This window comes from Cydia splendana, chromosome 9, assembly GCF_910591565.1.
Source record: "Cydia splendana chromosome 9, ilCydSple1.2, whole genome shotgun sequence".
Lineage (NCBI taxonomy): Eukaryota > Metazoa > Arthropoda > Insecta > Lepidoptera > Tortricidae > Cydia > Cydia splendana.
In genome coordinates this window covers 11,532,816-11,555,705 of record NC_085968.1, presented here as the reverse complement: position 1 = coordinate 11,555,705, position 22,890 = coordinate 11,532,816, and the positions used below count along the sequence as shown (strand labels likewise).

The following is a 22,890-nucleotide window of genomic DNA, read 5'->3' as shown; positions in this document are numbered from 1 at the left end:
GCATGGCAAACGATACACAGTCAAATATAACGTGTTTTATGTCCGCATTTTCTTTAAAACAATAAGTACACTTATCATCAGTAATAATATTCTTCCTCTTGAGATGTGCTGGGACCAAACAATGACCAAATCGCAGACGGTTTATGCACGTTATGAATTTCCTGCTGGTATATTTAAAGCGATAATACCACGGTGTTGTTGGTAAGTCTTTTTGTATATCTGCGTACCATCTTCCTTTATCCAGTACTTCTGTGTTATGTCTCCAATATTCTTTCCACATTCCCTTAGTAATAATTTTGAAGTAATGGTAATAGTCGGTAAATGGTACTTGAAAAGATTCTGTGAGGTCCAGGTCGTGGTCCCGACGAGTCGCCTGATCCACCACCTCGTTTCCTGTTATGCCACTGTGGGAGGGCACCCACAAAAATTCTACATTTTTCTGTAACTTACATAGCATATCCTTAATCTGACATATTATATAATTTTGCTTATATTCTAACGAACTATTACATAAGGCAGCTAAAACACTCTTAGAGTCACTTACAATTAGAATATTTACATTATTTACATTACTATTTACATATGTTAAAGCTTCTAGTATTGCCCAAGCTTCAGCTGTGAATATACTACAATTACTATTGATTTTGATACATTTTGTTACTTTCATTTGTGGGTCATAATATGCAGCTTTAACATGTTCATTTTTGGAGCCATCAGTATACATAATATAGAAGTTATGTTTATCATTTAAAAATTCAAGAAAGTCGAATTTGTTTTTAATCAAGTCTAAGTGAGATTTAACATCAAAATAACTTAGTATAGTATTATATGAGTACTTATAAATTGGCCACTGGTTATTGATGTACATATTTTTTGTCACATTTTTGGTGTTCATCATTATTACGGATATTTCAGGCAAAGAACCTGTAATCAGAGTATTCGCTGAGATGTTAGCTGGCTGCGCAATTTCTACAGGGTGTAGCACTTTATCCAAGACAACATGATTCTCACAAGACAACTCCTTTAAACAAAATCTCTCAGCTAGCTGTAAACGACGCAAGGACAATGGAGGTATACAATTTTCAATTTCCATTGAATGAATGGGAGTGGTGCGCATGGCTCCACTTATAACTCTCAAACCAATGTTCTGTAACACATACAGCTTTCTTAAAATTGTGCTACTTGCATTCATGTACGCTAGGGAACTATAGTCAAAATGGCTTCTGACTATACTCTTGTAAAGCATGTTTAATGTTTTTGGGTCGGAACCCCAGAATGTTCCTGCTAAGCTTCTCATTACATTTATGCTTTTCATAGCGTTTTGACTTATATAGTCTATATGTTTATCAAATTTCAGTTTATCATCTATAACAACACCTAGAAATTTGTGATGATTGACAATAGGAATTACATTATTATTATAACTAATATTTACAATGGACTGTGCATATGGGTCTCTACTAATTACTAAGACTTTACTTTTATCAGGACTAACTTCTAATTTCAAAATGTTGCTGTAGTATCTTTGTAATTGAGTTAAAGCAGTGTTCATATTCTCAACAGCCATATTTAGATTTTGATTTTCACTGTATAAAAGCAAGTCATCAGCAAATTGCAATATTTTAACTCTGGATGTATTTACAAAGCTAAGGATTTGAGATGTGTACAGGTTGTATAATAAGGGTGATAAGGTTGCACCTTGCATTGTTCCTTTGTTAGCTGTTGTGGGGCCATACAGCTTATTGTTGAATTTTACATATACTGTCCTATTGTGTAAAAAACCAAAAATCCAGTTTAAAATTTTAGCAGGGAGATCTAATTGATGTAATACATAAATTAAACTTTCAATATTAACATTATCAAAGGCACCTTTTACATCTAGAAAAACACATATAACATTTGTATGACTAAGTTTAGCCTTTTTGAGGTCACTAATAAATGAAACAAAACTTTCAGTGCAGCTTTTGCCTTTTCTGAATCCAAACTGAACATCTGGTAGCTTTCCTTGAGTTTCTGCGTAGTAATCTAAACGTAACTTTAACATATTTTCAAAAAGTTTGCCTAAACATGATGACAATGAAATTGGTCTGTATGATGAAGGACTATTAACTGGTTTATTTGGCTTTAAGATGGGAATGACACATTGTGTTTTCCATGATTCTGGAATGACTAAACAATCCCATAATTTATTATAAATATGCAAAAGTATTTCTATAGCATTAGGATGCATCTTTTTAATTAACATATATGGTATATTGTCTAACCCTGGTGTTGTGTCTTTTCTACTTTTGAGTGATATAAACAGTTCATTAAGTGTAAATGGTCTATTTAGAAAAGTGTTACTTGGAGTTTCATCTGACTGATTAATGATGTTATTTAAATTATTTTTATTTAATGGAGATGAGTCTGATAATTTATCTAAAAAACTTGGCACCCATTCATCATTTAAATATCTATTGTGAGAAGAGCCAATTCTTTTAAACTTTTTCATGTATCCCCATATTCTAGAAACCGGTGTCATTCTATTAAAACTACTGCATAACTCATGCCAAGACCTCACGCGTTCCTCTTTTAATGTTCTTTTTTTCTGAGCATCAACCTTTTTGTAGTTAATAAAATTAGCAATGCTGGGTGATATTCTATACTGACTTAAAGCATCTTTAGATTTTTTTACAGCCTCAAGGCATGTTTGGTTCCACCAGGGAACAGGTTTCCTAACAACTTTCATGGATTGTTTAGACTCTAGTTTTGGAACTGTTTCTGAACGAATGTCATATAAAATATTTACAAAATTATTATACAAATTAAGAGGTTCTGTATTATCATCAATGTCTAAATGAGAAAAACAGGTTTCTGATAAATTATAATATTTGGACCAGTCTGCTCTATTATAAATATATTTTTCTTCCACAGGTCGGGCTTCATATATGGATGGCTTCACATTTACATCAACCAGAGTTGGATAGTGGTAACTGCCCATTGGATCATCATGAACTCGCCATTCACAAAGAGGAGCTATCGTGGGACTGACAAGAGTTATATCAATTGCAGATGGATTCCTATTTGGATATTGCACTGTTGTCGGACTACCATCATTTAAAATACACAAGTCAAATTCATCAATAATATTGTATAAACTATTGCCTCTACTGTTATTTGATTGACAGCCAAATAATATGTGATGAGCGTTAAAATCACCCATGATTAGACATGGCTTGGGGGTTTCAAGTAACACCTTTTTCATTTTACGAACATCAAACCTGCTACCATTGGGTGGACAATAAACACAAAGAATGTATAATTTACCGACTGATGTTTCTATAGCTACACAGATATTCTGAATGGATTCATAAAAAGTTGTGTTTATGATACTATATTGTAAGTTTTGTTTAATAAGTATACCTACTCCATTTTTGGCATTTTTTGAAATTTTATGTATAAAGTTGTATGGGGCAAAGTTAGGAATTGTGCTTGTACTTTTGAGCCATGTTTCATTTAATAAACAAATGTCTATCTGTTGCTCTGCAAGAAATGTATTTAATAGGGCTTTCTTATGTAACAAACTTTGAATGTTAAACTGTGCTAGATGTAAAAAAGTGTCCATGATTTAATTTAATAAATTTGCTTTGAGTATTTCTTTTATTCTTGTATTATTAATTGGAGTATCACTTCTGTCATTCCCAAGCATAACCAAAGATTTGATTAATGCATTAATGATGGTGTCGTCATTCAGTAGTTGCTCAATATTCAGGGAAGTTTGGCTTACGCCTACAGTATTATTTGGTTTGGTTATGGTTGGAAATACTTTTGGATTAGTAGTAGGTACAGGGGCTGATGGTGCAGTACTACTCACCACAGTGGCAAAACTTCGGCCGAGGTTTTCATACTTAGCTTTCTTTTCTTCCATTTTCCTTTGTTTCACAGGGCAATCTCTGGAGATCGCCAAGTGATTGCCTTTGCAATTAATGCAAGTGATTTCCTCTACTTCACAATCTTTATATGAATGCTGTCCGGAACAAGCTGAACACATTTGTTCGCCTCGACAAACTCTTGCTGAGTGGTTGAATTTTAAGCATTTATAGCATTGCAGCAGTGGTGGTATATACATGTGTATGGGGTATCTGTACATTTGCATGTATGCATATTGGGGTAAAGTCGTAGCCGCAAAAGTAACAGCAATCGTACCTATGGGTACCAATTTGCCGTCCACTTTTCTCATAAATCTCTTAACCGAGATCACCTCCGTGTCACAGGTAATGTTTTTATAAATCTCCTCATTACTCATCTCCTTAGGCACGTAGCGTAACACGCCTGTCGTCTCTGTAAGGTGTGCTGGTACAAAAGCTTTTAACTTATGTTTGCCCAAAAAATTGTCCATTTTGAGAAAGTTATTGGCCGGTGCAGGTTTTTTAAAAGTGACGCCTACTTTATGCGCGTTCACTCGATGCACGCCGACTATTCCTCTAACATTGTCCGTGAATAGTTTAGTCAGAGCAATGGGATTCCTATTGCCCAACTTATCATTTTCCTGCGATTCTACATACACGACGCACTCTGCACTGTGATTGTCTGGGAATTGTCGCTTGTAATTAGGCTTAACAAACATTTTATAGTTCGTGTTAAGGTCCGGAGTCGCCAACTTTCGTTTCTTTCGTTCTTTCGGTTCTTTATCACCGGGGGGCTGGCCCCCGCCGGTGTTTTCACCCATTTTTATTAACACAATGTTCTATGTACACAAACTTATTATTTACACCTAAATTAAGCTAATATATACAAAGAAATCAATTTGTGAAAATCTGGGAAAATTAAATCGCCCGCTTTTTTCGACTTCCCGCCAAAAAGTCTCCTATAATTCCTACTACACAAAGTGTGACCAGCCCAAGATTTTTTGAATTTCCCGCCAAACATTTGGGTAAAATATCAGTAGCCAGACTTTATTTATTCACACGACAGCGGTGGCGCTTTTTATCAAGCGTTGTTGGATTTTCGACTTTAAGCTTTGGTCGTTAAATCGAATTTAGAGTGCGGACAGATTCAAGCGCTTTTTTAACGCGCGTTGAAAAAGCTCTCGTGCGAATGGGCGGTAAGGGTTCTACAGACTGGAATGTACTTTGATTAAAGGCCTATCCTGACGGGGAGAACTTTTCGCCAATCTGATTAACTTGTCCGATGAAATCAGGCCGTGCGGACTCAAACGCCACGCTCTTTGATATCTGAAGGCGTATCCAGATTAGTCAATTTTTTGCCAATCTGATTAAATTGGACCGATACGAGTATTACCGATAAAATGAGGTGCGGTCGCAAGAATACCAATTTGTGACGCCAGTATTTTCGTTCTGGAGCATTTTTTCAATTTAGAGGACTCTAACTAATATCACCATAAATCTAAAATTGGAGATTGACGCCAATTTCATTTCTAATAAATCACCTATGTAACATAGATTTATAAGGCATAGATTCCTAGTTCGTACACCCCCAGTGAAGCCATTTCAAGTGCGACGTCACGTCACACTCGTATCATCGTATTCGAACGGCCCTCGCAGTACTCAAAGTCAAATCGGTTTGTGTACACCTCCCGTTTAAAAATCAAAAACTACAGGAAAGATGGTTGTTTGTACAGTGAATGGGTGTCACAACACATCATATAATAAAAACAAACCGCCTGATATTACATTATACGCGTAAGCATCGAGATTAATGTGATATTTTTACATAATCGTAAATACAAAAATCCTAATTTTCGTCAGCCGCCATTTCTTCTAAATGTTGCCAGTGTAGTGAATATTTTTTCCTCCGAATGGGACATGACGTCTACATTCTAAAATAAATACGCTCAATTAAATTCATTGTATAATTATAGAAAATTATAATTAAGTTAATTATTTAGGTAAGTATTTACTTTTTTCTTATTTTTATTTTGTGTCATGTTCGTTTCAGTTTTCTGACTGATCGGAATGACGCAATATGGAAACATTGGAAACTGACTAAACACAGTCGAATATGCTCTGTCCTATTTAAATTTATTCTTATTATTTTATGCACATTTCTTAAATAAATAAAAATAGTAAAAACTTATCAGCTATTTATTTAATCCTTATTTCACAAAGTACAGAAATGCAACAAATCCCAAAATAAACAAAAAGCTTTTGCTACAAAATCGAATCTACACACTTCCAAATTATTAATAACCAAGTGTGGATGTTGTTAAAATTCCTCTACTTTGAGAGAAGTAAATGAATACTGGCAACATATTTTGTATATATGTGTGTGTTTGCTGAGCGTAAAACACGAGCGTTCCACGCACACATCGATCGTGTTTCGGCTTCACTTTTGGCAGGTTAGCCGTATGGGGACTATCTGTCTATGCGTTATTAGTTTAAGCTATGTAATATTTCTTTACAATACATATATGGTGCTAATTTACCGCCCTAGTGCGGTAATTGGCACATTACGTGCATATGTCGAAAACTGAAAGGGTCATACTCGTATGTACTGAAAAACGTTGTAAACGTGCGAAAAGGTAGTTCGCAACTCGTGTCGATTTAAAACACTCCCTTCTGTCATGTTTCAATTTAGCGCCACTCATTGGGGCTTGTGCACAAATCACGCGAGGTTCGATAGGGGGAGGGGGGTCACGAAAAAATCACGATAGATCACGTTGGGGGAGGGGGGTATAAGGAAACCTCACGTGTATTTTTCTACAGTGAACGAAACTAAGAAAAAAACCTACCACATGAGTAGGTAGATACTTTTTCTCGGTTTCGTTAAACATAAATCTTCACTCTGCACTTCAATAGCGAGTCTATTTAACGAAAATAGAAAAATAAACAAGGTTTTCTATATAGGTACAATACTAGCTATTTATCTTAAAATTGGGTCGAATGAAAAAAAATATAAAAAATACACGTGAGGTTGTGTGGGGGGAGGGGGGTAACCAAAAACCTCACCAAATATCACCAAGGGGGAGGGGGGGTCAAAAAGTAGCCGAAAACACCTCGCGTGATTTGTGCACAACCCCTTGCAAATTTCCTACTTTTCGCACTTGTATCGTAATGTACTATAGCTTAATAAGATAGCTACTTTCTACCAACAAGAAATCTTTATTAGTTGTATGTATGTATGTCACTTTATTGCACATAAACAGGTTTAGGTACATAAAACGGACCAAACAAAACAAAAATAAAAATGTTATGTATGTTGTTCTGTTTCATTAAGTACAATTAAGATTATTTAATTCAAGAAATAAGTTTTCTTTTCACTTTACACACACAGTACTTAAGTATTTAATTACCTTACCTACGCATTGCTAAGGATCTTACTGGTACTCTATTCCCGTCTTTTCTAGGTCACCTAACTGACACAAGCCTACGTCATCATGCGACAGCGCTATATGATAATATGCGATAGCGCTATATATAGCGGCCATGTTATTGTGACGTAGGCCTGTGTCACTCTGGGAATAGAAGACCATGTTTTATTAGACCATGTTACGTACCTACAATTTTTTAGCGTTAACTAAAGAATCTGTTCACAGTTTATTGTTATTAAATTATTGAAAGTGTTAGTTTAATCAGCATTACTGCAGTGCCCAAAATGAATATGTCTGAAGGTAAAGACTTCATGCCACTGCCTCCAGCGTCAGGGACCTAGAAAAATACACATATTATTTGTTCAATTTATCGATATTTACTTTTTGAAAACGACACTGACATTTAAAAAATAAACCTATTAGATTATAATTAAACTTTCGTTAGGTACTTTTATATGTTAACGTTTAAACGTTTCTGGGTGAAACGCGTTTTCCCTAGTTAATACTAGTTTTCCGAAACGCCTTGGTGTAAACACGTAGTATCTTCTTAGTAGTTTGTGGTGTAAACTATCTGGTCACGTCACAGTAGAATTAAGGGGCATGGCACACTGCGTTCGATTCGCATGTCGCTCCGAAGTAGGGTTGCCTACTTTTTTTTGGTGGAATATAGTATTTTCCAGAATAAGGCATCAAAAATATAGTACACTTCAAAAAAATATAGTACTTTTAGATAAAATACTAAACATGAGTGTAATATACGTTTAATCGGAAATATAGTATTTTAGCGTACTATATATTTTTCCAAAAGTATATAGTACAGAGAGCCAAAATATAGTACATTACTATATAATATAGTACGGTTGGCAACCCTACTCCGAAGTGTGAGCCAGACAACGCTATGCGCGTATTATAGCGACGTCCCAATTGGACGCAGTGAAACAACATTTCGAAATGAAAGTCTACTTTTAAAACCACATTTAAAAATAACATTGAAATTGAAAGCCTTCGCATTTTTTCAAGTCTGTGAGGATGCGAAGTGAGGGATGTGTTTGTTAGAAACCAGTAGAATCACTTCATTTACCTAATATCCTCGTTCAGCGTGCATGAAGTGATTCTATTCAAGGAAGAAACATTGATTTTACTAAGGGAAGATAAACACAAATAAATACTTACTTTAGCCTTTTGTTGGCATATATTTTTTGTTATGTTAAATCCGCGGATGATGCTCTCCTTACATTTTAAGAGCTCAGGTGCCACATGCTTTTCTGCAAATGTTTTTACCACACATTTTCGTAAGTTTTCTGAATTTTTACATTCTTGATCCTGAAATATAAATAAATAAAAAGCCTTTTATTTCGTTGCAGATTACAAAAATTTAAAACAAAAATTTAAATCTAATAAGTTAGTAATTCATTTTGTCAGTACCTAATAGAGTTATTAGTGATCCTGAAATATATGGCTTGTTAATTATTCGAATCAGTGGAAAAGTCACATGATCATGTACCTAAGTATGTATATTATTTACATTATTTAACTTTCGGATGGCGATTACTATCGATTGTCAAAATAATATTTTGAGATTATGTTGAAAATATGTAGGTAGATACCTCAAAGCGTAAAGCGCGTGTGCCATTTCGTCCAAAATGATTTTTCGCTTCTTCAGCTGTTAGCGGTGGTTTAAATCCGAGTTCCTTGTTGACGCATTCGATTAACTTTTTGTCCATTCCATCCTCAAAGGTGCCTGAAAGACATTATAAAAATAATATTGTATACTTATTGTTAATTATCGAACGAGCGAGCGAAGTTCTTACATTCAACTTGGGACACACCGCTGGCTTATAGCCTATAGGGGCACGTCCCGTCATTTCAATGTTTTTGAACTATCAGAGGATAGTTTGTTAAGGTGGTATTCTATCTGTCCAATATCTTGGTCTAATGTCATTGCGTCTCACTCTCTCATTAAGCAAAATGTGAGACAAAATACGCATTGGACAAATACATTGGACCGCAATACTTACATTGTTCTCCCTTTATGTCGTTGTACACTTTCAGCAACACAGAAGTCCCTTGGGTCGTGTTCGCGTTATTGGGTTCTTCGTTACATAATTTTAAAGTTTCTACAAAACCACGAGAATCTAGATCATACATTCCATAGAAAAGGTCGAGTTTTTGGCAAGATCTGAAAAAAAATACCATAAAAGTACAGACTGTTCTTTTTTTTTAAAGGTTTAGACGGTTCGTGACGGTTCCTGGGTGAGGGAAGGGTAGGTCCATTATTTAGAGTACTTTTCCTCAGATGGTATTAGAAAATACCACTCTGTAATAGGTATATATTTTGCGGATAGATAATGATTTCTCTGTAAGGTCAGGTGGGGTAACTGGGTCTACGGGATAAGTGAACCTATACGTCAGAAATCAAAAACTAAACATTGTAGCGTGATGTTACCCAGTCGGTAAGATAGTACTTATAGGCTGGATACATTTTTTCTGAAAAATATGAGGGTAGATCACATATGTGAGAAAGGAGGGTATGCCAAAAAAATCAGTCAGCTGCCCGTCTAACATCGAGTTGTCGAACAAATATTCCTGCTGCTGTAAATATAATAAATAAAAGTGCTTAGGAGCTGATTTTAAAGGTAAGTGCAAGGTTATAGTTAGTGTTCCGTTTCCTTGGCGTTATTTTATTGAAATACCGTTGATTTGTAGTTTTATTGATAGTGGAAAAAATATAACCTATGATATATCAAGTAGGGGAAGTGGGTCTAGTAATACCGGGTCAAGAGAAACATATGTCCCACTTTCCCTGTATCAGATGTAACAAACATTTTCATTGCATGTAAAAAATTATAATAAATTTTAAATCTGTTATAATCAAATCGTAATAATTTAGAAATTATAATGGTAGCAACATTAATTTAAAGAGATTCAATAGTTTTGAGCTTATGGATATTTTTAGATGTGCCATGAAGTCCCAGGATATTTTTAGCAGATGTTTTAGGAAAACGTCTCTTTGCATAATATTAATTATCGTTTTATTTTTATAATTAGGTTTAAAATATACAGTGTGTCACCAGCACCCGGGTTTCTTTAAATGAGGTTAAAATAACGTCGATCTGTAACATAACCATGACATTAGCTGAATTACAAAACAGCAACCAGTAACTTAAAAAAAAAGCAGTTTAATTAGTAGCGTATCCATATTCCCATTTATCTCTGGTAGGTAGTGGAAAACGCTACTCATTGATAATAATACAACAATACATTTGTTTTTAATAAAAAGAAATCATTTTTACAGAATAACCAACCATGGTACGAAACTATAAAAGAAAGACAGATCGTGCATCTTATCCAGAAGAAAAATATTGGTCGTCGGGGACAAATAATTTTCAAAATGTCTTTTGATACATATAACATTCAATAATGTACCGTTATTTTGATATTAGTATTTGTTATCGACATAAAACCTATAAAGTATTTAAAATAAAACTTATTTCCCACTAAGTATGCAAGTATGAATTCAGAATGTTTGAAAAAAATTACATGTTGCATACCAATTACTCTCCGTAAGATGACGATTAAAGTAACTACGTAAGTACTTACTATAATAACCGAATGATAAAAACGTAATACAGGTGTATTTTCACAAAAATAATTGCGTTAATTATTTATCTTTACCCTGATTTGCAAAATCAATCGTTATTTCTCGTAATATATTTCTAAATAAGGACTTCAACTATTTATTTATAAAAAACACTACCAACTGTTGTAAACGACTGATTGTGACTTATATGTTTCACTTGCCCCATTTTGGTAATGTCACCTCTGGTAGGGAAACTAGATCCTATATCAATGCAGTAAGTAATATTTTGGACTAAGATAATTATCCTTAAAATGTTGTTCCACGAGATATTCTGCTATCGCTAAAGATTGGTAAGTAATAAAAACAGTTTCTCTTACCCCAAAACAAGGGAAAGAGAAACTAATTGGGTCTATGTGGTTTACTTGGTAATTTCAGCTTTATACAGTGCATGTGGAAATTTAGATGAAAGGGTACGTTAAGCTTAATATTATACCATTATGAAACACTTAATTAAAAAACGAAAATATGCTTTAGAACTGAGTAAAATCGTTTTATAAGTAACAACAAGTAAAGTATGTTTCTCTTACCCCACCTGACCTTAAATGATTCCATTTTAAATAATCAATAAGTACCTACGTAGTTAAGTAGTTAACTGAGCTGGCCGTCAATTTTTTTCCTTCCTCGTAGATACGCTTCGGAAGCAATGAGGCATATAGGTACTTGTTTCCTCATTTTAATCGACATAATTTAATATTTTATATAATAAAATTAATTTTGCATATGATGTTATTCAAAGAAATTAAACTAACACCATTCAATTAAAGGTACCGAGCAACGAAACTTGCTCTGGGGGGCGATTTTTGAAATTCGATCGCTCGATTTCGTCACTCGAAAATCGGTGGAAAACGACGAAATGCTAATTTTTGAAATACGAGCGATAGAAATTTGGAATCGAGTGGTATTGACCACTCGTTTTCAATTCTATTAGTAGAATTTAAATGCCTAGTAGCGGAGATATTATTGAATAAAATGCACGAAATCGAGCGGTCGAATTTCAAAAATCGGCCCCCTGTACTTATAACTTATAAAGAGCGTTCGAATTTTTAAGACCAAATGTGACGTTCCACCTTATGACGGCTGGCGCTTACGTTGTATAGCGCCGCAATAATATAGGAGCGGCGTTAATAATAGCGTAAGCGCCAACCGCCATAAGGTACCTTTATCCATGAGACGTCACAAATAGAGCAATTACGGAAAGTTTCATAGATAGAGTAAAATTTTCATTGTTCTTATGTAGTACTATATGGCAGCCATTTGGGTAAATTAGAAAATAAAATAAAAAGTTTTGCTTGTTTTGTTTTGCTAATTTAATTATATCGTGTGATATAAAAAAATACCATTTCCCTTTTTTCTCTTTCCTCTATCTATAAAACTAGGTACTTACTGGGCTAAATAGTATTCAAAAACAAAAAAAAAACAAAAAATAATTGTTTGGTTTTCATAGTTTAAACTGAACAACTCGAGTTTATTTAGTAACATTTAGGCAGTAACCTAATAGTCATTTAGACTTGCCTAAAGTAAAAAGCCTTGCTTATATATAAGTAAAAAGTGAATGTGATTGATACTTACGAAACAGGTGTCGTTTCTGTGGTTGGTATGGCTGATATGGTGGGTAATGTGGGGTTCGTGGTTATGGCTCCCACGGATTCGGCCAATGCTGTACAGAACAAATCATGTCAGTTATCTGTGCACCTGATTGTATAGAAATGGAAACCTGTTTGCACTGGAGTCACTTTTTATGAGAAGAAATGCTCAATCTTTAATTAATTGAAAATGTGACTTAAATATGTGCATAAAAGGAAATCTGTTTGCACCGAAATCACTTTTTGAAAATAAATTCTGCAAATTTAATTTATTATTACCACATTTGTACAATTTCTTTTTGTTGTTATTTTTCACTAATTTTCATGATCTGAGTCGTTAGCCACTTTATAAATGTGGTTTGCTGTATCGATCTAACTAGCAATAAGAAAATGTGTCCTACTTAGAAACTAATAGATCATGATTGTATGAAAAGGACATATTTTTTATAATTGAAAAAAAAAACGCCAGTTTGTTATAAATAAAATCTAAAACCTTTTATTCAACTGACCATCAATAACCTTTGTTTGCCCTTTTTTTTAATGTCATTAAAAACAGGCCAACTGCGAGTCGGACTCGCGCATGAAGGGTTTCCGTACCATTACGCAAAAACGGCAATAAATGACGTTGTATGGGAGCCCCATTTAAATATTTATTTTATAGTATAATTTGTTATACTAAAACAGAATAAAATAAATATTTACTAAAGCGGCAACAGCTAGAATTAGGTACATATATAATCTGTGTATATTTCAACTGTCTATTAGCTATCACGGTTCATGAGATACAGACAGACAGACGGACAGTGGAGTCTTAGTAATAGGGTCCCGTTTTTACCCTTTGGGTACGGAACCCTAAAAATTATTTGGACGTAATTTACTCATAGGTACTTTACTAATAACGGGCGAGTTTTATCGATATAAAAAAAAACTACTTACCGAATGTATCTGTCCCAGCTATGCTAACGACAGCAAAAATAAGTGTCCGAGTACGAAACATCTTGACTCGAGCCGGCCACGGCACAAAATGACGACCGCTTATCCTGGACATTTACACTTATCCACAATATTTTATTTATTCAATATAGTTTCCGTAAGTTATGTACGCACAGTTTTAGCCCATATACGGCAATAAGAGGGAAAAACTAAAGTAGGTAAGAAGTAATATTTAAATACCTCACGGGAAAAATTACGCAAGTACAAAGCGGTTGCGATGATTATAGTAGAAGAGCTGGCCGCAAAATTTCTAACCGACTTGATACCACGATGAAATGCACAATGGTTTCCCATAAAAGTGATGCTAAGTCCGAATTCGATAGTCTGCCACGGCGGAACTTGCCGAAAGTACGAAAAAGAAGGCCACTTCCGGTGCGAAAAAAGGGGGCTGATTTAACCCGTCTGATACCGAAATAATAGTTAAGTATACTACTTATGCACTTAGAAATTTACATGTAGAGACAGAAAATCGAAGTCTGCCAGTATTTTTTTTGCCGGGAGTGCTTGGCAGACGCTCTCAAAGGTGACAATCGGGACCCCTAAATTAACCCATCTGATACCACCACGAAACCAATTCCAGTCGGTAGGTATGAACCCTCATGTCAGGAATACATAAGTCTGCCAAGGCTTTTCCTGCCGAAACACCTTGGCAGACGAGATTATGTAAGCAAGATCACCATCGGTTACCCTACACTAACCCATCTGATACCACCATGAAACCAATTCCAGTCGGTAGGTATGAACCCCCATTTTAGGAATATATGTCTGCCAAGGGTTTTCCTGCCGAAACACCTTGGCAGACGAGATTATAAGCAAGATGACCATCGGTTACCGTACACTAACCCATCTGATACCACCATGAAACCAATTCCAGTCGGTAGGTAATATGAACCCTCATTTCAGGAATATATGTCTGCCAAGGCTTTTCCTGCCGAAACACCTTGGCAGAAGAGATTATGTTAGCAAGGTGTACATCAGTTACCCTACATTAACCCATCTGACACCACCATGAAACCAATTCCAGACTTGATACCACAATGAAATGCACAATGGTTTCCCATAAAAGTTATGCTAAGTCCGAATCGTGGTATCAGAAGGGTTAGTGTACGGTAACCGATGGTCATCTTGCTTATAATCTCGTCTGCCAAGGTGTTTCGGCAGGGAAAGCTTTGGCAGACTTATATATTCCTGAAATGGAGGTTCATACCTACCGACTGGAATTGGTTTCATGGTGGTATCAGATGGGCTAATGTAGGGTAACTGATGTACACCTCTCTAACATAATCTCGTCTGCCAAGGTGTTTCGGCAAGAAAAGCCTTGGTAGACTTATATATTCCTGAAATGAGAGTTCATACCTACCGACTGGAATTGGTTTCATGGTGGTATCAGATGGGTTAATTTAGGGGTCCGGATACTCCCGATGGTCACCTTTGAGAGCGTCTGCCAAGCACTTCCGGCAAAAAAAATACTGGCAGACTTCGCTTTTGTGTCTACATGTAAATTTCTAAGTGCTGCCATAACTATTATTTCGGTATCAGATGGGTTAAATCAGTCCCCTTTTTTCGCACCGGAAGTGGCCTTCTTTTTCGTACTTTCGGCAAGTTCCGCCGTGGCCGTGGCAGACTATTGAATTCGGACTTAGCGTCACTTTTATGGGAAACCATTGTGCATTTCATCGTGGTATCAAGTCGGTTAGAAATTTTGCGGCCGGCTCTTCTACTATTAAGTATGTACGACAAAATTTAAAAAATATTTCGACATTTAAAGTGTCCTAAAAAAGGATAAAATGTAACAACACTTACCTAGTTTTTTCTTATTTGGAATGTTTTATGTTATTTCTATTTAGAATCAGGTAGGTACCTACGAGCTTTTTAGGTCCTGATAGGGTCACAGACCCCTATTTTGCTAAGATTTTTATTTACATTCAGTTACCTACCATCTTTTATAGACATTGTATCAAAAGTAGTTGTCTCGGGAACATTTTTACGTTTCGTATTTCTAAATTTCAGACAACAAATTTTAAATTGGGTTTTTTTTACTTTCATTCGGTAATTACTTAGCAATCTTAGCATACCTTTACAGCTATTATGTAACCTACTATTTGCTAGAGATGTCCGATTAGTGAGCAATTATCCATACTTTGCTTAAAAAATAAGATTCTATACATATCTTAACAATAGGTATCCACATGAGATTTCAGTTATTATCCGGAGTATTAAGCTTAATGTTTTGCCAACTTTGAATTACACACGTGTCTCCTAATTAACGTCTACTCTACAATGTAAATACTTACAGTCAGCAATGAATTTCCTTTATTATTTTAAATTATGATCAATTATCATCATTTTGTTAAAGCAGATAGTACATAACAGTGGTGCTTATATTGTTTGGAATCGTACGATCAGTGCGCAATTTGAGCTTACGTAACGTATGCTTTGAAGTAAGTGTGGGTGTCAAAGAAGAAGGTAGCTCTGTAGTTGAAGGCTCTGTTTCGGTCTCCTCGTATTCGCGTAACATATTCTCGTTGTCCAGGAACATCACTCCAGTCCCCGCCTCGGGTTCTTCAACGTCAAGCGCAAGGTTCCCGACTGGCAAGTCATCGGCAAGTCTATTAGACCTAGATTTACCACTAGCGATTTTAGCGTAGCCGATATTGTAGAATATCTTGTCCAGAAATCCGGTCCATCGAAATATGAAGAAGAGAAGTGCGAAAGCTAATGCCGTCATAATACAGTCACCTGAACCTCTGTTCACAGGGCATATACCCCCACCGGAACCGCATAACAAGCATTTTAACTTGGACGTGACTAGAAACACTAAGCATATAGGCACAAGTGACAGCATTTGGAGCAGAAACGATACGAAATTGTACAACGTTTGGAGCACCATCTTTATGAGATTCTCTGCCATTAGCAACACGGTCATGAATACACGAATCAGTACCTGGAGCAGGCATATGAAGCTTTGTACCATTGCATTCAATGCTCGACACATCTTGCTTGATTTTGGGTCTTCGGTAAATCAAATAGATCAAAAATATTATATAAAGAATAATAATATTTACAAAGCGTCTAATTTATGAATTTATAAACAGGAATATTCTAAATGTCAGATAAGTCACATTTGAAATACATTCTGTCAGCAAAATGGTCAGAAATTAAACATCAACTTTCAAAAATTAATGTCCAGAAACTGCATGCAGTCTCTTTTGAACAATATATAGGAAATAGTACAGTCAGCAGAAGAAGTTGCTAAGCGGGCGAGGTGTTCAAAATTACCTTGACGCGCTCTTATTCTCTTAACAATAAAGTCGCGTCAATTTCATATTGCACACCTCACCCGCTTAGCAACTATTGCTGCTGACTGGATGTGGCGAACCTTTTTCGGTTGCTTACCTCCGCCTGCGAAGCAGGCCGCTAAGTCAACAATACATAAGTAGGTGTCACTTGAATTGTCGAATGTTGATTCTTGTAATGTCAGAATAAATATTAATACGCTTTAATTTTACGTGATTAATTATTTCTTTGAATCCTAAAATAGGAGTCCCACAACTGGTGACCCCGACGTGATGTATTGTTGACTTAGCGGCCTGCTTCGCAGGCGGAGGTAAGCAACCGAAAAAGGTTCGCCACATACAGTCAGCAGCAATAGTTATTTAATTATTTCTTTGAATCCTAAAATAGGAGTCCCACATGTATATGTAAAATAAGAGATCCCTCGGATACGATTAATAAAACATTATATTACATTGAAAATATTTAATTAATAGGAAACAGCATGTTTCAAACATCGTGAACTTGTTAAATACACATTTTTACCATTAATAATATCATGAATAAAGCATAGTGATCGAGTGCTCGACAAAAGCCTTAAAATAAGCGTGTATGTGCGTGTCCTCTTTGTCCAAATGGTATGAAACATTTGGCAAACAAAGACTTGGCCATGGACGAAAAATGCAAGAACACGACGTCGCTAAAACGGAGTATGACTTCATGACATGCCGATTTCACAGGCACACATACCCGCTTATTGAGATTGAGCCAATGACCGTTCGGCCTGAGTTGTACATGTGTGCGTGTGCATGTGAGAAAAATCGGCGTGTCTTGAAATCAGTTTTGTCTTGGCGACGTTAAAGTCCATGGTATTATAGGGCCATGCTTCTGGCCTGATATCTAGAGATTGTAAGCCTGTCGCATTAAGAGATCAAAGTAGCAGTCGTTGTCGATGGACACGCTGATGCCGCTGTAGTAGTTCATGAACTCCTCAAGTGTTACCTGATGACAGGACATAAAAATTGTTTTACTTTAAAAGACCCCACTTTAAAAGATCCCAAGCACAGAAACAAATAAATGTGTAAACAGGCCTCAATGTGAAGGCCAGCAGGCCTATCGTGGATCGCTTTATCCACATTTATCCACGTGATAAAGGAACTGACACTTTTTAACTAAGCGGGATAGAAAGTGACGGACACCGTTTTATCACGCTGTCACGTAGACAAAAACGACCATTATATCCGTACAGCTAAACTTACCCTGCAGTCACACGTGAAGTGAACGCGAGTTGTCATATATGCTCCACCTAGTAGTAGTCGAACTTGAACGAGGTAAAGACTTCCCTGCACTTCAATCACAATTATTTTGTACCCACCTTGCCACCATCGGTGCCCTCGCTCTCAAAGTTAGCTAGGAATTTTCCAATGAGCAGTTCTTCACTCTCTTCACCACTCTGGTACCTGAAATTAAATGAGTTATCATTAGATACCCCAATCTCTCTAATAATTTACTTTATATTCTTCATGCAATTCAAATTACTAGAAAATGACTAATTATTTTGTTTTTAGGATAAAATTAAATAATAGGACAGCTAATGTATTGGTTAATGTTAAGAAAATAAAACGAATGCAAATAATTAAGCGTTGCAAACCACAGCACAGAATAAATAATAGCACTAGGTACAGAAGATTCACTCTCTAACAAAACGCGTCTGTTACTATTAGGACAGATATGACCGCTAGGTGGCGACGGCGCCACGCGCGGCCTATGGCTAGCCACCAGAATTGGTGTGGGACGGATGTACTTGTAGCTACTTGTTGCGAAGCGACGAAATCGCGGAGTGAGCCACGCCTGACCACAGGTCGAATAATAAGATCTGGCGCGAAATTTGTGCTAAATGAATATAAATTGAAAGTGAGCATGGCATCGAGCCGACCACTGTCAACATTTACATTTAGTCAATGGTTTGGTTAAATGAGATCATATGTGTCCCTTGTAACAGAATCTTCTTAAACGGGTTAGCAGTAAGTACCTCGGGTTTGAAGCGACCGAGTAAACGCCACGGAGATCCTCGGTGGTAATGACCCCTGCTCCATGTTTATCCAGCTTCCTGAACGCCCGGTCGATTATAGCATGGCGGCCTTCAGACATCGGAGGCTGAAAAAACGAGTAAAATTATTTCACACAGAAGTTAGCTAGATGCCTCCCACCCGCAGAGGTCACAAATATCACATTAAAAGTCCTTTGCCACATTGCTACATTGATACATTTTGCACCAGGGCATTTCCAATGCGCTCATATCGCTCGATAATGGACAGGTAATAAAGTAATCTCTAAGTCCCTTACCCTTGATCTGCGCCAATTTAATACAAATCGTATTGAAGAGGCCATTCAGCGGAATAAGGGCTCTAAAGTTTTCGCACGAGATCTGTCTATTGGGATAGTAGAATCGTTTCATCCAGACCCCGAGCTTCTGAGTGAGATTGAGAGCTTTTATGGACAGCTATACACATCAGCTAACGGTCCCGAAGTTGGTCTGGCGGAAGACCCTAGAGCCAGACTCACCCGACATTATACCGAAGACATCCCGGACATCAGCCTGTACGAAATTAGATTGGCTCTCAAACAGCTAAAAAATAACAAGGCACCCGGTGAAGACGGAATCACAGCCGAACTTCTGAAGGCCACCGGTACCACCCGGTAAACCGGTCCTTATGGCCCTTCAGAAGTTGTTCGACTCCGTCTTACTCGAAGGGAGAACGCCTAAGGCATGGAACAGAGGTGTGGTGGTTTTGTTCTTCAAAAAGGGTGACAATGCCCTACTCAAGAATTACCGACCCATCTCACTTCTGAGCCATGTCTACAAGTTGTTTTCAAAAGTCATTACGAACCGTCAGGCACGCAGGCTAGATGACTTCCAGCCTCCTGAACAAGCCGGTTTCCGAAGAGGCTTTAGTACCGTAGACCACATCCATACTCTCCGTCAGGTCCGCTCCGCTTATCCGCTCTCTGCTTAGCGTTTATGGACTACGAGAAAGCCTTCGATTCGATCGAAACCTGGGCTGTACTACAATCTCACTAGAGGTGCCAAGTGGATTACCGCTATATCGAAGTGCTGAAGTGTTTGTAAGAGAACGCTACTATGTCAGTCCAATTCCAGGACCAGAACTCGAAACCTATTCCGTTGCAGCGGGGACTCAGGAAAGGGGATGTTATTTCTCCTAAACTGTTTACCGCTACATTTGAGGATATTTCCAAGACTTTGGATTGGAGAAGGCTTGGCATCAACATAAACGGCGAGTATATCGCTCACCTTCGGTTTGCGGACGATATAGTAAGTAGTCTTGGCTGAGACCACGGAGGATTTGAGTATGATGCTCGATGACCTCAGTAAAGCTTCCGAGCGAGTTGGTCTGAGGATGAACATGGACAAGACGAAGATCATGTCAAATGCCCATGTAGAACCAACTCCCGTTACAATCGGAGACTTTACACTTGAAGTTGTAGACGATTATATATACCTAGGACAGACTGTCCAGTTAGGTAGGTCCTACTTCGAGAAAGAGGTTAATCGACGAATCCGACTCGGTTGGGCAGCGTTTGGGAAGCTACGGCACATCTTTTTGTCCAATATTCCGCAGTGTCTCGAGACGAAAGTCTTCGACCAGTGTGTGTTGCCAGTGATGACATATGGAACAGAAACGTGGCCGCTTACTGTGTGCCGCATAAGAAGACTCAGTCACCCAAAGGGCAATGGAGAGGGCTATGCTGGGAGTCTCTCTGCGTGATCGCATCAGAAATGAGGCCATCCGCAGCAGAACCAAAGTAACCGATGTAGGCCTCAGAATCGCTAAACTTAAGTGGCAGTGGGCGGGGCACATTGCCCGTAGAACCGATGGCCATTGGGGTTCTCGAGTGGCGACCACGTACCGGAAGGCGCAGCGTGGGTAGACCCCCCACAAGGTGGACTGATGACCTGATAAAGGTCGCGGGAGTCCGCTGGATGCGGGTCGCGCAAGACCGGTCATTGTGGCACTCTTTGGGGGAGGCCTATGTCCAGCAGTGGACGTCCTCTGGCTGATATGATGATGGTGATGATGAATAAAGTAACTGTTTAAACACATGAAAATTACTACATAATCGATAATCAATCGTTTGAATCCTAAACGAAATAACGATCGATTATCAATAGCAAATAACACCGACTAAAATTGCTTTGGGCTAGAAATAGGATATCTTCGTTTTATTTAGGTGTCGACAAAGTGGGACCCTGGACTTCCCCTTAGAGATCCCTTATAATAGTATAGGGATAAGTTCGCCTTTGTACTTCAATTAATGTATTTTTATGTGTTTTGTTCAATAAAGTGATTACTACCTACTACTACTAAACTTTCAGGCCCTAAAAACGTGCTTATATTGGTAATTTAAGCCTTGCTATAAAAATCACAGATTCTAGAGTCATAATCTGTTTTGGTAAGTTTTACCAGTTTTAACTAAACTGCCCGTAGTAACTCTGGAACTAGAATCGACAAAGTGGGACCTATTACTAAACTTTGACCCAATTAATTAGTATGTAAGCGCTCTTTCCGGCGAGGGTAAAAAAAAATCAAAACTAAAAAAGTAATTTTGCAAAGAACAATTTCATACATACACGAATTTGTTTGATGAATTCATCGACACTAATAGTACCGCTGTTGGTGGGGTCGAAATGCGCGAACAATTTCTCTGCATCCTGGAAAAGTAGGCAAACAATATACATTCAACGCCACATAACACATACCATAATATGAAAGAAATGAGTGAAAGAAGAACACTGTGTAAAGTGGTATGCAGACGGGCTTGATCAAATCGGTCGATTAAATCAGGAAAATAATTGGCGCCAATCTCGTCTAGCGTCCACACGTACACAATTTAATCACCAATTTTAGAACCATAAACAAACGCACGTACAAATCCTAGCATTCCATAGATACTAGCTTCGAAAATTGGGATTTTTGTGTCCGCACCTCCTGATTTGTTCGGGCAATCGAATCAGCGAGCCAAATTGCCATTTGCGTCCGCACCTCCTAATTCGATCGGGCAATTTAATCAGATTGGCGAAAAATTTACTAATCAGGATACGCCTTAATATCCGAACGTCATAGACACAATCCCTTGTTTCATGAGACTCATGATTCTCATGAAATAGGACCAATTATGTTAAAACTTCACCACACTAAGCTACAGAAAACATACATATAATTAACATTAACGTGGATTACCTCGTGGCTTATGTCCAGTCCAGTGTGTTTGATGCCCGTCAAAAACTCGTCCTTGTTAAGTTCTTTGCTTCCGTCGTCATCCATTTTTCGGAAAATCCTGTGAAGTTTTTTTTCTATTAATAATGTTTGAAGCTGTAATTTAATTTAGAACTAAGATGAATAAGGATTTAAGATGATTAAACGCATCTGCTATTGCTGTAGTCGATATGTAGTTAATATAAAGTTAAAAAATCTGATTTATTCATGGTATATATAATAATATACTCCGCCTGGTACTCTCTTCCGACCACGCGACTGACACAAGCCTACGTCATCATGCGACAGCGCTTTATGATAATATACGATAGCGCTATATAAAGTGGCAATGTTATTGTGACGTAGGCTTGTGTCACTCTGGGAAGAGAAGACCTTGTTTTATTAGACTATGGATTTATTCAAACGGGGTTGCTCATACATTAACCCCTCCAGTCCCAGTAATAGACGTCAACAAGTCCCAGAGGTATTGTATGAAGTCGTGTCCGTGGGACTCTGGAGGTAACCCTTCTGCCGACGTGATGTCGCATCTATCCGTGGGACTCGAGGGGTTAAGACCCAAGGCTAAATTAAGATTTTACAACTGGGTATGGAGAGCAGAACTTTAAATGTTAAGAGGATCCGATTACACCAGGCTGCCATCAAAAACCAGTTTTGCTGGCTATGTAGAAAATATGCTAGGTTTAAAAACGGGTAGGCTAATCATGAGGCTAGGTACAGTCGCCATTAGATATATCGGAGCGGCCAAGGTGCTCACAAATATCGGAACACGCCTCTATTGTCAGGGCGTTAGAGCGC

At 37.4% G+C, this 22,890-nt stretch overlaps 2 protein-coding genes and 1 long non-coding RNA gene across 4 annotated transcripts in view; 1 reads left to right on the top strand and 2 right to left on the bottom strand.

Annotated features, from left to right (window-relative positions):
- On the top strand, positions 1–3,634 carry LOC134793573 (uncharacterized). Its single transcript, XR_010144564.1, has 3 exons — positions 1–201; positions 916–1,071; positions 2,914–3,634. It is a non-coding gene; the product is annotated as an uncharacterized LOC134793573 (long non-coding RNA).
- Positions 3,635–7,313: 3,679 nt separating this feature from the next.
- LOC134794001 (uncharacterized) lies at positions 7,314–9,482 on the bottom strand. The gene is made up of 4 exons (XM_063765709.1): positions 9,328–9,482; positions 8,917–9,050; positions 8,483–8,632; positions 7,314–7,646 (listed from the first exon to the last, which is right to left on the bottom strand). Exons 1-4 carry the CDS (start codon positions 9,455–9,457, stop codon positions 7,545–7,547), a joined length of 516 nt encoding a protein of 171 aa, XP_063621779.1. The 5' UTR covers positions 9,458–9,482; the 3' UTR covers positions 7,314–7,544.
- Positions 9,483–17,274: 7,792 nt separating this feature from the next.
- The window catches only part of LOC134793546 (calcyphosin-like protein), a 32,064-nt gene continuing 26,448 nt past the window's right edge, over positions 17,275–22,890 (bottom strand). For both annotated transcript variants that reach the window (XM_063765155.1, XM_063765156.1), the window contains exons 3-7: positions 22,060–22,156; positions 21,450–21,530; positions 18,831–18,955; positions 18,174–18,258; positions 17,275–17,800 (exon numbers count right to left, since the gene is read on the bottom strand). In XM_063765155.1, coding sequence (XP_063621225.1) covers positions 17,699–17,800; positions 18,174–18,258; positions 18,831–18,955; positions 21,450–21,530; positions 22,060–22,156 — 490 coding nt within the window. In that variant the 3' untranslated portion in view covers positions 17,275–17,698. The remainder of the gene's footprint in view (positions 17,801–18,173; positions 18,259–18,830; positions 18,956–21,449; positions 21,531–22,059; positions 22,157–22,890) is intronic.

What these genes read in the sequence shown, in the direction of transcription:
- LOC134794001 (XM_063765709.1), bottom strand. Translation starts at nt 9,457, where the DNA reads ATGTATGATCTAGATTCTCGTGGTTTTGTAGAAACTTTAAAATTATGT. An exon ending in CGACATAAAGGGAGAACAAT is followed by an intron (nt 9,051 to 9,327) that starts GTAAGTATTGCG and finishes AATGTCTTTCAG; the next exon opens with GCACCTTTGAGGATGGAATG. An exon ending in TATGCCAACAAAAGGCTAAA is followed by an intron (nt 7,647 to 8,482) that starts GTAAGTATTTAT and finishes GTATTTTTCTAG; the next exon opens with GTCCCTGACGCTGGAGGCAG.